This window comes from Phyllostomus hastatus, unplaced genomic scaffold (genome assembly GCF_019186645.2).
Source record: "Phyllostomus hastatus isolate PE091 unplaced genomic scaffold, TTU_PhHast_1.1 phas_contig_86, whole genome shotgun sequence".
Lineage (NCBI taxonomy): Eukaryota > Metazoa > Chordata > Mammalia > Chiroptera > Phyllostomidae > Phyllostomus > Phyllostomus hastatus.
In genome coordinates this window covers 68765258-68780863 of record NW_025333977.1, presented here as the reverse complement: position 1 = coordinate 68780863, position 15606 = coordinate 68765258, and the positions used below count along the sequence as shown (strand labels likewise).

General features: G+C 39.4%; 1 protein-coding gene across 4 annotated transcripts in view; it reads left to right on the top strand.

Annotated features, from left to right (window-relative positions):
• Positions 1-15606, top strand: part of TMEM45A (transmembrane protein 45A) — an 84287-nt gene that overhangs the window by 40929 nt on the left and 27752 nt on the right. For 3 of the 4 annotated variants that reach the window (XM_045851987.1, XM_045851989.1, XM_045851988.1), the window contains one exon: positions 1801-1878. The exons of the other annotated variant lie outside the window; for it this stretch is intronic. In XM_045851987.1, coding sequence (XP_045707943.1) covers positions 1801-1878 — 78 coding nt within the window. The remainder of the gene's footprint in view (positions 1-1800; positions 1879-15606) is intronic. 4 annotated transcript variants of the gene reach the window in all.

Here is a 15606-nt window from a genome sequence, read left to right as displayed (position 1 = left end):
TAACATTTCATCTATATTTGGTTAAATAAAATATGGTATTAAAATTAATTTCACCCATTTCTCCTTATTGTTAAAAATGGGGCCTATACTTTATTTCTATGGACCATCACTATGCTAGCTTTTGGGGACTCAGTGGTGAAAGGAAAAACTGACTATGAGGAGCTTAGTGGGGGAAGCTAGAATACCACAACTGACAACAAAACAGCAAAAAGAAATAAAAAATAAAAAAAACAAATATAAAGTCCACATTGTAATATATACTACAAAGAAACGTTTCTATGGGGAGGAAAGCTTGGGGACCCAGTTTAGACTGATGGTCACAGAGGCCTCTTAGATGTTGTGCTGGGACTGCAGGGAGACCTTCCTACGGAGAGTTTCCAGGCCTAAGCAGGAATGGAGCATTCCAGGCAGCGGAAACAGACTGCCAGTCAGTGTTTGTTGAGTCTCCCAAACTCCAGGGCACTGTAGAGCAGCTGTGGGGTTGCCAGACATGCGAAGGTTCCCAGACTCCTTGGAGCCTGTGGTCTGGTGTGGAGACAGAAGAGGCAGGCCCCAGAGTGTGCAGGGCTGGGGTGACTACTGGCTCTGAGAGCATCTTTCCTCCTCTTCTCTTCCCCTGAGACCATCATGGACCACAGTCTCAACAACGTAGGGCCCTAGGGCCTGTCAGTTCTTCCTGCATGTGGGTAATGCTCACATTTGTCCCTTTGCCCTGTTTCTACTGCTCTGTTTTGGCAATTGCCTCCTAACCAGTTTCCTTGCCTCCAGCATCTTGTTACCTTTAATATCTTCTGTGCATGGTTGCCAGATTAATCTTTTTGAGATACCATTGAGCTCACATAAATTCCTTGCTTTAAAGCTTTTATGAGCTTCCTGATACTGGCAGGGGAGCAGTTTGCCAGGAGCTGCTGCACCTCTGTCCCTTTTTACCACTGTGACACGGTTCCTAGAGTAGGTCAGACTGCAGAAGCACTAGCAACCTCTCCAGCTGGTGTTGAGTAGTCTTTGAAGCCCTACCTCTAGCCTTCTGTATTTCCACTCCTGCCCTGCATTGTCCTCTGGGCCATGCATGCCTGAGTCCTCATTGTTCTTCAAACACCCGAATTGCACCATCCCCCAAGGAAGGGCAAGAGCATATTAGTAGGAGCATGGGTTCCAGGGTTAGCCAGACCAAGTTCAAATCCCAACTCTGCCAATTCACTAGGTGTGAGGACCTTTTCAAAAGTTCTTTTCTAAGCCTTTGGTTTCCTCCTCTATTAATACCAGAAGGCTGGTAGTAATTTGTACCCCTTAGGGATGGGCAGATAAGATGAGACACTGTAGGTAAAGCATTTGTAGGTGCTTAGTCCAAAGTAAGTTCTTAATTCATGGGCATCATTTAAACAAATGGTAAGTCACACTTGTGTTGATTAACAGAGGTGCCTCCAGAAACCACTGGCCCTGTTTTCATTTCACACCCCCAATGCCAGTTAGCAGCCTCCTTATAGCTGGTGATGGGCTGGGGTTCGACTTCTGTGTACTTTTGAAACTCTGGTTGGGGACACTGAATGGTGGTGTCAAGGAGCTGGACAGGACCTCGAGATAATCCAGTGTAGGACATCTGAGCTCTGTCAGAGTCTCCAAGTAGATCCAGAGGAGTTCAGTGAAAAACTCCTGACAGCCTTTGTGAGGCTAGTTATTGTTATTATTTTTTGCACAGCAGTCTCTAGTTGTTTTGTTTTTCCCACCAAATTTCAGTTATTGCTGGTTTATCACTTCCCTGGGGCCACTCTTAGATATCTTTTTTCTTACTTCCATCAGTGAGGAACAGTGAAGAAGGCTGGAAGCTGGGAATAGAGGAGACTGAGGTCCAGTCGCGCCTCAGCTGTGAACCTTTCGGTGAGTAAGAGCCTCACTTCTTCCTGTGTTCCTGGTCATGCTTCTTCAGGCTCTGCATAGACTTAACCACATCATGGACTTCGGAGGGTTAAAAGTCTCACACAACTTCAAGGCATTATTATTACCCAGTCTTTCTTCACCATTTTTTTTTCCTGAGACTTGGTGTAAGGCCCACTGCTAAATGAGGAGGCAACTTGAGGTCTTCTCATAGGGAGTGTTTTTAAAGATACTACTACAGATAGACTTAAGGCAAATTAGCCATAAAGAACTCTGTTATTTTAAGTAGAACAAAAAAGAAGAAATTATCTTCCCAAATAGTTCTAGATTTTTGTTTTTGTTTTTGTTTATTGTAAGTTTTGTTTTTTGGAAAAAAAATAGTTTCTTAGTTTTGGATTGCAACAGACTGGTCACAACTCAAACAAATTAAATTACAATAAACACACTGTGCTTCAGAGTCCCCTAAGTAATTACACAGGGTCCTTTCCAAACTAGGAAGATTTGAATGGAAAAGGCTTTGGTTCAAGGTTGACTTTTATATTTTTAGTCAAAGGCAGAGAGTGAGTTAATGTGAGTAGAATAATGTTTTTCAATTTTTTTTAGATTAAGACATAGAAATTCTATATCATCTGTTAAAGTTAGTATTTAAAATAGGTATTTAAAATATATAAACATAATGAAAAATTATTATATATACATATATATGTTTTGGGGGACATTATCTACATCAGAAGTCACTGAAAAAGAGACTTTGTCTTCTTTTTCTTTTTTGTTTCTTATTTAAAGATATAATGTACAGCAGGTCGTCAACACAAGAGGAATATAATACCTAGTCCAGAGTTAGAGCAGCATATATACAGGGTGGGACAAAAGTAGGTTTACTTGTACATATGGAAAAAATACAATAATTAATAAATAATAATGCAAGAATAAATCTGTTTCAAGTACTCATAACTGTAAACCTACATTTGCCCCACCCTGTATTTGTAAAGTGAGAACAAATGAAAGTGAATAAAAATGTAAGTTTTCAACAACTCATTTATAGAGATCAAAATATCTATAAATTACCATATTTTTCAGACTATAAGATGTACTCCCCCCAGCCCCAATTTGGGAGGAAAAGAGGGGTGCATCTTATAGTCCAAATGTAGCTTACCTGGCTCGCTGGTGGGGGGGTGGTGGCTGCCTATGTGATTTATGTTATTAAATATTTTGACACATTTTTTGCTTCAAAATTTTTTTCCTATTTTCCTCCTCTAAAACCTTATGGTCCGGTACATCTTACAGTCTGAAAAATTTGGTACCCCCCAAAACATCTAAATTACTGTAGTTTTAAAGATTTAAAAGCTACACCTCAAACTATAGAATTTCCAGAGGAAAACATAGGTAGTAAACTTTTTGACACTGTTTTTAGCAATATCTTTTTGGCTACATTTCTTCAAACAAGGCAAGCAAAACAAACAGGTGGGACTACATCAAACTAAAAAATTTTTGCACAATGAAGGAAATCAACAAAATGAAGAAAACCTGCTGAATGGCAGAGGATACTCACAAATGAAACATCCAATAAGGGGTTACTATCCACAATATATGAATAACTCACACAACTTTACACCAAAAATATCAAACAATCCAACTTAAAAACGTTCAGAGGACCTGAATAGACAGTTCTCTCAAGAGGACACACAGGCAGCCAAAAGACATATAAAAGAATGTTCAAAGTCGCTAGTCACCAGGGAAATTCAAATGAAAACCATATGAGGTATCACTTCACATTTGTCAGAATGGCCATCATCAATAAATCAACAAATAATAAGTGCTGAAGAGGATGAGGAGAAAAGGGAACCTTTGTACACTTTTGGTGAGATTGTAAATTAGTGCAGCCACTATAGGAAACAGTAAGGAGATTCCTCAAAAAATTAAAAATAGAACTATCCAGCAGTTCCACTTCTGGGTATTCAACCAATGAAGACAAAAACACTAATTTGAAAAGATATATGCACCCCTATATTCAATGCAGTATTACTAGTAATAACCAAAATATGGAAACAACCAAGATGTGCATCAATAGATGAATGGATAAAGAAGATGTGATATGGACCTAGAGGGTATTATGCTAAGTAAAATAAGTCAGACAGAGAAAGACAAATACCATATAATCTCATATGTGAAATCTAAGGAAAAATAAAACAGAATAAAATGAATAAACAAAGCAAACAGACCCATAGATATAGAGAACAAGTTGATTATTGCCAAAAGGGAGGAGGTGAAGGAATGGGAATAAGAAAATTAAAAAACACAAGTTTTTGTTCATGTGGAACTGACATCCTAGTGGTGGGGTAGAGCACAGACAATACACGAAGAAGCAAAATATATAGTATGGCAGAGGGCGGAAAGTGCTGTGAGGCATGCTCAGGGTGGAGGAATGGCTTGAGTTTTAAGTATGGCAATAAAATAAGGAGGGCTTCACTGAAAACTGACATCTAGAAAGCAAATTAAATAGCCCTGGCCTGGTAGCTCAGTTGGTTCGAGTGTCTTCCTGATACACCAAGATTGAGGGTTTCGTTCCTGGTCAGGGCACATAAAAGAATCAAAGCACATACAATCAATGAATGCATAAATAAGTGGAAACATGAATTGATGTTTTTCTTTCTGAAATTAATAAATAAAAATTTTTAAATATTAAGTGAATAAATAAATAAATAACTGTAGCATTTGACTATAGGAAAAGGAACAAAATACTAACAGGAATTTAGAAGATGTCTTATATAATAGGTTCTCAATCTGCATTTGTTAAATCTGTCTAAAGAAACAATATGGTGCCCATCACACCTGACCACTGTTATAACAGTGCTTCTTACTTTGGGCCCCAAGACTTTCCTCTCTTACGTTACTTGTCCAGAGCCAATTTTCAGAAGAACCAGTCAAGAACAATGATTCAATGGCTTTGATACCACAATGCTGGGAATAATGAAAAACCAGAAGAAGCATTGCAAATTGTCCTTGACTAATGATTACAACCTTATCAAATAATAGAATGATCCCGTTTTAACATCAGAGAATTTCTAGATTCCCTCCCCACGGCATCCCACAATTTGATTGTGGCTATCCTTTTAGTACCTGTTGATTAAGAGAGAAAGACATGCTCATAGCAGTCCAGGTGGCCTCTTACAATGGAACCCTGACCCAGGTATCTTCAGCTTACCTGATGAGGCCACCAACATTTTAGATTGAATTTCTCTTTGTATAAATGAAGCAAAGGAGAATTTAGAAAAATAGCCAGGGTGCAATTCAGAAAAGCACAGAATGTTTAAGTAGAGATTTGGAAATATTCAGAAGCTGCAACCAAGACAACCTGAGGTCTCTGACTCAAAGAAACATGCCAACACCTGATTAATGAATTTCATTCTTGGGGAAACAGAAATGTTCTTTTTAAAAAATTATTTTTTAGTTACAATTTACATACACATCATTTTGTTTTAGTTTCAGATGTATAGCATAGTGGTTAGGCAATCATATACTTTCAAAGTGACCCCCCTCCCCATAGAGACATACATATTCTTGTTTTTTTCTCATTTTCATTTGGCACTTTAGTGTTAATTTTATCATTAGGTTCATGATATTGTTAAGAAATCTCCACTCTGAGCTATTGCAATGTTTTTTGCCCCAGGGAAATGCCTTCATGGGTTGCCATATGAAACACAGGGTGCCCAGTAAGATTTGAATTTCAAATAACGCATGCAATACATAGCGCATATTTATGCTAGAGATCATTTGTTTACCTGACATTCAAATTTCACTGGTATTCTGTACTTTTGTTGTTGTTAGATGTGGCAAGTTTGCTTTCAGATGTTCAGAGTACCTACTACCAAGTAGTGAAAGGTAGGAGCTGAAAACACGGGCGACATTCTTGCACAGCTGTCAACACTGGTTACTAACACATTTTCTGGGGACCTTTCAGATTTTTTTCAAAGGAAGGCTCGTGTATTTTTTTAAAGATTTTATTTATTTATTTTTAGACGGGGGGAAGGGAAGAAGAAAGAGAAGGAGAGAAACATTAATGTGTGGTTGCCTCTTGTGTGCGCCCTACTGGGGACGTGGCCCGCAACATCCCACAACCCAGGCATGTGCCCTGACTGGGAATCGAACCAGTGACCATTTGGTTCACAGGCTGCGCTCAATCCACTGAGCTACACCAGCCAGGGCTTTGTGTATGGTTTTCTCAGAGTCATGCGGTTCTTCATGGACACACAGCTCTACAGACTCCAGCAGGCAGGCAGCAGCTACTCATCCTTCTTCTTCCCCTCTGCTCACTTTCATTTGCTTTGTGGTTTGGTCATGAATGTGTATACCTGACCTTCTGTGAGGTGGGATAGAAGCAAAGGTGAAGCTTTCTTTGGGATGAAGTAATGACTTTAGGGTCAAAGCAGGGGACAGGGGACAGTAGGAAGGAGATTTGCACTCACTCAGACCCCTCACTTTCCTGTGCAGAAGTCAGAGCCTCTTCAATGAAGCACAATGAGCTGTAAACCTCCCCACTTTGTCTTGTCTGAACTTGAATTTGAAGGAGGTTGGAGTTCAGATAATTTTTGTCTCCTTCTTTCTCATATAGTTTCTCTCCATAAGTTAGATTCAAAGGAAAAGCTGATGTTGGATCTTTTTTATTTTCATTTTTCAAATTTATAAGATTGGATATTTTAGGATTTTTTTCATGCCAATTATAAAATGAACAAATGTATTCCCAAACCATGCAGAATACTATGACAAAGCCAAAGAAACAGATCATTTAAATGACCATTCACGTTGAAATTTTGTCACCTCAAGGCCGACCTGTGTAAAAGAATGACTTTTCATAACATGTTCTAGGGGTCAGAGGGTTTTGCTGGCTAGGCAGTTGGAAAGGAAGCACTGGAAATTGGGCTTCTTGTTGGATAGGATTTTGTTTCCTGCCCAGAAATGGGATTTTGAAGGTTCGTTTTACGAAGTTCTCTGATGGTGAATGCCAGTGTCTTCCCTCTGTACCCGCAAGTGAGACCTCAAATTCTTGGTTGGTAGGGCATGAATATTTGAAATCAGAGGATATAGAAAGATTTTAAAACAGTGCAGTTAGTGGTAGGCTGTAACAATTAACAGAAGAAAATAAGGGCTATAAGGCAGTAGCTCATGAGTTGGCATAAGAGTAGCACTGCTTTGATTCATTCTTGAATTATTTTTGAGAGTGAGCTTGGTGCTTTGATTAGTAAGGAGCTCCTGGGCAGTGAGAAGAGATCAAGTGTAAAACAGGGAGAGAAGGGCTGTGGTAAAGAGATATGCAGGTGCTGTGGGGCCAGGGAGGGTGCAGTCTAAATAGAATGGAAGTTCAAGATCAAGGGAACAGTCACCTCCAAGGCCCAGTCTTTCCAGCTTTAACATTTTCTTTGTGAATCGTGGGGTCCCAGCTTTCTCAGGACAGACTTGATTCCTGATGTGCTGTTCTATCATCAAACCCTGTGACAGAAGAAAATGAGTCTTTTCCATTTCTTGTTTGCCCTTTCCAACTTTTTAGCTGGAAAATCCCAAGAAGACACAAAAATAGAGAGAATAGTATAATGCAGCCATTACATAGTTTCAACACTTACTAACTCATGGCCAATTTTGTTTTATTTCCCTATCTACTTTTCCTCTTCCCCATGTAATTTTCATATTAGTCATGATTCTCCAGAGAAACAGAACAAAACGTGTGTGTGTGTGTGTGTGTGTGTAAATAGATGAAAAGATTTATTTATTTGTTCATTTATTTATTTTAAGGAATTGACTCTTGAAATGATGGGGGCTAGCAAGGTCGAGCTCTGTGGGGCAGGCCAGCAGGCTGAAGGCCCAGGGAAGGGCCAATGTTGCAGTTTCTGTTGGGGAGACAGTCTGGAGGCAGAATTACTTCTTCCTTGGGTCTACTCTTAAAGTCTTCAGCTGATTAGCTTCTCTCTGCTTTCCTGTCACGGAGGGGAATACCTGCTTTGCTCACTGTCTACTGATACAAGTGTTGAGCACTTATAAAAATATCCTCACAGCAGCATCCAAGCACTGGGTGCTATGGGCTTAGCCAATCTGACATATATAATTGACTGTTAACAATTTTGAAACTAATCTGCCATCATATTATTTTGTTCATAATATTTCAGTATGTAGCTCTAAAAAAGATTTTTAAAAACCTGAAAACAATATACTATTATCACTGTCATGAAATTAAAAACCCTGACTTGTGTTTGTTTGAATTAAGATCCAAATAAAGCCCACACATTGCAATTATAGATGTGATTCAGTGGAGTCTCTGTTGATGTATAAGTTCTCCTTTCATCTCTGTTTGTTTTGCTTAACTTTTTTTCTGTGGAAAAACTAGTTTGTCTTGTTAAATTTTGCATCGCTGGGTTTTACTGGTTGCATCCCCATGTCATTTACCATGCTTCTCTGCCCCTGTATTCCCTGTAGTTGGTAATATAGAGAGGAGGACGCCCAAATTATTATTTTGCATTCTTGTTGGCTTGTCTTTCTTGGATGTCGGCAGTCTTTGTTTATCAATGCCTGCATTTACTCATTTATTAGGGTTTGTAAAGTTCTAAATTATAGAATTTCATCTTCAGTTATTAACAGAGGTTTATAAAAAGAGAAATTCCCTCTTGTTAACTATATGAGTACAGTTCTTCCTAATTCTTTATCCCAGTGTTTCCCAAGGTCAAGTTGATGAGCTCCTGGGTGTCTGCTGACATGTTCGTGGGGGCAGGGAGGGAGGTCTGGAAGCTTTTTATCATAATAATCTAACTGCATTTCATCTCAACAATGACTGAGAAATAGTGTATGCTGGATCACCTGGATGAGCCTTTTGTGTCAGAGTTCAACCGATGATGTCAGTGTTGGCGCTCACATTTGTATGTAGGACCTGGCAGGGGCAAAGGGCCTGCTCTAATTATCAAAGGTTGATGAATAAGAAATGGGCTTGATATACCAGACAGCTTTTCAGTGCTTTCAGTGTGAGTAGAGAATTGAGTTGATCTGGGGAACACATTATGTACAGATTCTGGACCAAAGAGAAGATATCAGTAGCTGTCAGTGCCCAAGTCCTGCTGTGAAAGGTGAGAGATCATTGTTGTATTTTATTTGTAGTAGTTTGATTTCTGTTGGTTTTGTGGTTTTGCTTATATTTAATTTATAAATTGCTTTTGTTTTTATAGTTGTCCATATATTTTTAGTATTTAAGAAAATTTATAACAAAAACAAGTCAATATACTGGCTCTGAAAGAACTTTTATTTTTCTTTTAAAAGGTCTGCATGTCATTCCAGTTTGAGAAACAATGCTTTATCCCCTTCTGGCTCTCACAGGGCTATTAGCTAACCCCATATTCAGTGTGCTGTGTCCTGCTAGGGAGTGACCTCCTGCGGAGGGTATCTGCAGTCTAGTGGTGTGCATGTGGAGAGCAGGAACACTCAGAGGTAAAGAGCTGTGTTGGGAAGGGCTCTTTTGAGCCTCCTCCCTCCCTGACATCACCCTAAGCCACAGCTGCCTCCTGTGTGTCTTTCACTGGTGCCTTGTGAGTCTGGGTGAATGGAGAATCCTAGGTCATACCTACACATTGCCACAACAACTCTTTGGAAAGATAAAAAGCAAAATGAAAGCTGCTATCCAAAGTAGACTTCTCCGACTTTAATGCGCTGATGAGTTAGTTACCTGGAGATGGCTAAAATGCAGATTCTAACTCAGTAGGTAGGGATTGGGCTTGAGAAGCTGCATTTCTAACCCTCCCAGCTGAGTGACTATGTTGTCTTTATGTCAGTCATCTTGCCTGATGTTTTTTAGATAATATATATAAAGCTCCTAGTACAGTGTTTGACACAGAGTCAGCATTCAATAAATGTTCAAGAGTCTTGTTATGATTGTTCGAGTTAGCTTTTGAGGCACAGAGAAGGGTGGAAGTGATGGGAAAGAGGGTGGGGGTTCAGGGGTAGGCAGGCTAGAGTCAGGATCCCACTTTTGCATTTACAAGCTATTTGACGTGGGCAAGTTAGCCTTTCATGTCTCTGTCCTGTCAGTGTAAAATGGGGACAGAGATAGTGCCTCACGAAGTTGAGAGGACTCTGTATACTGCTGGAGTGGTGGGTGCTCAACAGATGTCTTTTTTGTCCTTTTTCCCTTTTGGACATAGACTTGGGGTTGAATCTTGGTTCTCTCATGACACTCTTGTGAATTGTGTTATAATACTTATAAAATGCACCTCTTTACCATTAACTTTAAAGCGAAGATAATAATTATGAGGATTAAATTAATTAGTCCATGTAAAATGTGTTGGCATATTGGATGGCTCTTAGCATTCCTCCCATTTAATAGCCGGCCACACCTTTTCTGCTCCCAGCTTTAGCCGTTCCCTGCTTTCTTACTCACTTGTCTAACTTTTACATACTCCAGCATGAGGAGGCCTGCCCCCCTGCCCCTAATGCTGCCCTTCCCTGGGGTGAACACTTCCATAGCCCATCACAACCAGGCAGGGAAAGGGACTTTGTGCTTCGTTGCTTCTCAGTCCCATTCTTCACACCCTAGACACACAGACATCGCTTTGGGTTCCTGTCTGAGTTGGAATCAGACATTCCTCTGGAGCGCTTGGAGGCATTTAAAGCAAAAACAGCATATAACATTTATGCAGCGTCTTCTATGTGGCAAGAACTTTACTTACATTATATCAGCTTATCTTCAGCTTTATAAGGTAGTTCTAGTAATATCATCATTCTCATTTTATAGAAGAAGAAACGGAAGCAAAGTTAAATAATGTCCCTCAGGTCAAGCACACAGCAATGGGCTGACCTTTGCATGCAAATGGTCTGATCCCAGAATGGGGGCTCTTATTCCCTGAGGGGGAATTTTAAGATGTTGATATTTGGGCTTACCCAGACTAACTGAAGCAGAATCTCTAGGGATGGGGTTCTGGCTTTGTGTGTGTGTGTGTGTGTGTGTGTGTGTGTGTGTGTGTGTGTGTGTGCGCGCGCGCGTGCGCTCTTCAAGGGATTCTATGGCGCAGCCAGGATGGAGAAGTAGATAACACTATGCTTGTGAGTCTCCTTCTATGATTGGGAACCTGAGCCTGTAGAGGGCACTAACTGCTCTTGTTCTCTACTTTTCCTCTTCCTGTTGGTGATTTAAAACATTTTTATTTTTATGATTGTCAGTGGTCCTCCTCTGAATGGCATTCCTAAGGAGATGTGGTAAGCTGAATAATGGGCTCTCAAAGATGTCCATGCCCTAGTCTCCAGAAACCAACAGCATGTGTAGGGAAGGCAAAACTTGATCTTTAGCCACATTACAGCTGGGCCTCTTTAACAAAAAGACATATTAACAAGGCAGTTTTTTAATATGGCACACATCATGTTGAAAAACTCAACAAAAAGTAACTCAAAGCAGAGGCTTTGAATTACAGCTTACATAGCATCCTCAATGAAGAACAGTTTGTAGAAAGTCATTTTTAGGGTTCCAAGGACTGCAAACTGGGGGAAGGTAAAATGTATGGGAGGTAACTAATGGGGTAAGGTTAGCATGTAGCCTCCTCTGATGCCATCTCTGGGAAGAGAAAAGTGTTTAAGTTGTTCTTTTAAAAAAGGAATTCAAGGACATGTTTGTTTATTGTTATAAATTTAAAACAATTACTATTTGAGGTAGTCTTTTCTTAAGTCTAGGACAGTTCAATGTATTTCTCTTTTCTAAGTCTGGAGCTGATGAGGTCTCATTACAGGATAAGAAACAATCAAATAGCCTTAATGTATGTTCTTGGGACCTTGCTCTAGGTACCAGTGGGATACTTGTATAGAATAAGAACTCTCTGCAAAAAATCTTTTTAGATACACAAGTCCAAATCTTTAAAGGTATACCCATTTTAATAGGACTCTAAACCATTGCTCTTTTATGGCTTAAAGTCAATAAGCCTTTATGGCTTAACTGTGGACCCAAGAAGGGTCCCCAGAAAGGATACAAAAGATGCATTCCCCTCAAGATCCAAAGTTTCTCCCAAAGACACTTTAAGAAAATAAAGACCTTCATTGTTACAGGAGGTGAAGAAACTCTGGTCTCTCACAGAGATGCCTTAAATCACAGACCGGCTAATCTGTATTACCTAATGGGTTACTGGGAATTTTCCCATCACAAATAAAACTAAGAAAGGAGAGATGACAATGGCCCTATATGGCCTCCTTATGACAAATGTACAAAAGATAGTGACAAAGAAAACAATAACTATTCCTGAAAGGTTACATGTAGCCCACAACCAAATCCACAGAGTCACCATTTGAAGAACTAAGTTTTATAATTTTTTTTGAGAGGGGTGACATTTGGAAAGGAATTTGGGAAAGAAGGGTTAAGGAAAAATTTTACCTCCCTTTCTTGGCTGGGCACTGCAAACAGAGGTCTGGGACTGCTGACTCCGGTAAGAATTCTTAACCTCTCACTGGCTTTTTGTCAGTTTTCCCAGGATCCCACGTACTGGCTCTGGAGCTGGTCGAGCATCCCAACTGGCCCTGTCTGCGTCTGTAGAGACTCGGGAGGCATAACTGTACCCATCTTGGGTTTTAGCAGGGACTCTTTAATAAGCAGACAAATTAACAAGAAAAAAACAGTTTATTTTTATTTATGTATTCATTTATTTATTCCTTATTTATGGAGAGGTCTTTTACTTTTCTGTGTTCTCTTACATATTCTTAATCTATTTGCATGTATTACTTTTGTAATTGAGCAGTTAACACAAATATGTAATGATACACAATTGATGGTGAAATAAAAAGTATAATTCCAGTTCAATAAAAAAAATAAAATTTGTATGTCAGCACACATGAAGAGTCTCTCTCCATATATTAGGAGGGATCCAAAAAACCTGGAATTCATTTATCAAAAATTGTATATTTATTCTTTCATAGTCATCTTCAGTCTCTTTAAAAGTACTCTCCATTTGATGCACTATGCCTATCAAGACGTTTTTGCCACTGCTCAGAACAGTTTTTGAACTTGTCGATTTTGATGCCTTTTGGTATTTCTACCATTTTTTGCTTCACCTCTTCTACATCAGCAAAATGTTTCCCTTTGAGGATGTTTTTCACCTGGGTAAACAAAAAAAAGTTGCTTGGGGCAAGATTGGGCAAATAGAGAGATGAGGCATGGGGGTCATGCTGTTTTCAGTCAAAAAATGCTGAACACTCAGCATGGTGTGGGCCGATGTCTCATAAACCACCCACCATAAAATGGGCAAACATGTTGAATCTTCCAAAAAAATTCACTGAAGCCGAACACAGCCTCTCACAAAAATGCCAACTGGTGCCCCGATACATCCATGTTTCTAGAACACTCCCCTAGTGGGGGAAGCCTGTACAACAAAGGGCCTGCCTTCTGGAAGGTAATTCCATTTTTGGGGGCAGTTCACTCTCATATTTGTGGCAGATTTTTTTTAAAGATTTTATTTATTTTTAGAGAGAGGGGAAGGGAAGGAGAAAGAGAGGGATAGAAACATCAATATGTGTGATTGCCTCTCACATGCCCCCCTGCCGGTGACCTGGCCCATAACCTAGGCATGCGCCCTGACTGGGAATCAAACCCATCACCCTCTGATTCACAGGCCTGTGCTCAATCCACTGAGCTACACCAGCCAGGGGCTTCATGGCAGATTTTTAAAATTTTTTTATTATTGTATTTTGTTGTGTATACTGTGCTCCCATGTATAATGTGCACCCACGTTTTTGACCCAAACTTTCAGGAAAAAAAATCTTTTGCTTTAATTTTTAATTCAATTATTTATTTATTTATATTTAGAAACAAAACTGGTTATTGTATTCCAGGGTATTATTTTGCATACGGATATCATTATTGCTTTCTAGAGTTACACTTTTAATGCATAAACATAAGTAAAAGAATCAAAAACATTTATATAGATACAGAGTTAGTACTACCCATGTATAATGTGCATCCTTATTTTTCCCTCAAATATTTGGGCAAAAAATTGTGCATTATACACAGCAAAATACAGTATTTTGTTTTTTTTAACAACAGTTTGTACTTACTACTATTTTGTATTAGCTTCAGGTGTACAGCACAGCAGATAAAATTAATATAGTTTAAAAAGTGTTCCCTCAGAGAATTCAGGTGGCTACCTGGCACCACCCATAGTCATTACAATACTGTTGACTATACTCCCTATGCTTTACCTTACATCCCTGGGACTATTTTGTAACTGCCAGTTAGTACTTCTTAATCCCATTGCCTTTTTTCACCCTGCCCCCAGCACCCCTCCCCCTGGTATTCATCAGTCTGTTCTCTGTATTTATAAGTTTGTTTTGTTTGTTTTGTTCTTTAGATTCCACATATAAGTGCTATCACATGGTATTCAGCTTTCTCTGTCTGACTTATTTCACTTAGCATAATACCCTCTAGGTCTGCTGTTGTAAATGGTAAGATTTTATTCTTTTTTTATGTACCACAGCTTTTTTAAAATTGTTGTTCAAGTACAGTTTTCTGCCTTTTCCCCCCACCCAGGCTCATCCCCCAGCCCTCTTCACCTCCCTCCCATTTCCACACCCCCCCCCATTATTGTCCATGTGTCTTTTATACTTGTTCCTGCAAACCCTTCACCCTTCTGAAATTCCTGCCCCTCTGCCCTCTGATCACTGACAGCCTGTTCTCTATTTCAGTGTCTTTAGTTGTATTTTGCTTATTTGTTTGTTTTGTTGATTAGGTTCCAGTTAAAGGTGAGATCATATAGTATTTGTCTTTCACCACCTGGCTTATTTCACTTAGCATAATGCTTTCCAGTTCTATCCATGCTGTTGCAAAGGGTAGGAGCTCCTTTTTATCTTTCTGCTGCATAAAATTCCATTGTGTAAATGTACCATAGTTTTTTGATCCATTCATTTACTGATGGGCACCTAGGTTGCTTCCAACACTTAGCTATTGTAAATTGTGCTGCTATGAACATTGGGATGCACAGGTTCTTTTGGATTGGTGTTTCAGGGTTCTTAGGATATAATCCTAGCAGTGGAATTTCTGGGTCAGCAGGCAGATCCATTTTGAGTTTTCTCTTTTGAGGAAATTCCATATTGTTTTCCATATTAGTTGCACCAGTCTGCAATCCCACCAACAGTGTACTAGGGTTCCCTCTTCTCCACAACCTCTCCAACATTTGTTTGTTGGTTTGTTTATTATGGCCATTCTGACTGGTGTGAAGTGGTATCTCATTGTGGTTTTAATTTGCATCTCTCTGATGGGTAGTGATACTGAGCATCTTTTCATATGTTTCTGCACCCTCTGTATGTCCTCCTTGGAAAAGTGTCTGTTAAGTCCTTTGCCCATTTTTTAAATTGGATTGCTTGTCTTCCTGGAGTGGAGTCATGTGGGTTCTTTATATACTTTGGAGATTAAACCCTTGTCTGAGGTATCATTGACAAATATGTTTTCCCATGCAGTTGGTTCTCTTTTCATTTTAATCCTGTTTTCTTTTTATCTTGATTAAATCCCCTTTGTTTATTCTTTCCTTTATGTCCCCTGCTCTAAGGGACATATCAGTGAAAATATTGCTGTGTGAAATATCTGAGATTTTCCTGCCTATGTTCTCCTCTAGGACTTTAATGGAGTCACAACTTATATTTAAGTCTTTTATCCACCTTGAATTTATTTTTGTGTGTGGTGTAAGTTGGTGCTTGAGTTTCATTGTTTTGTACGTAGCTGTCCAGCTCTCCCAA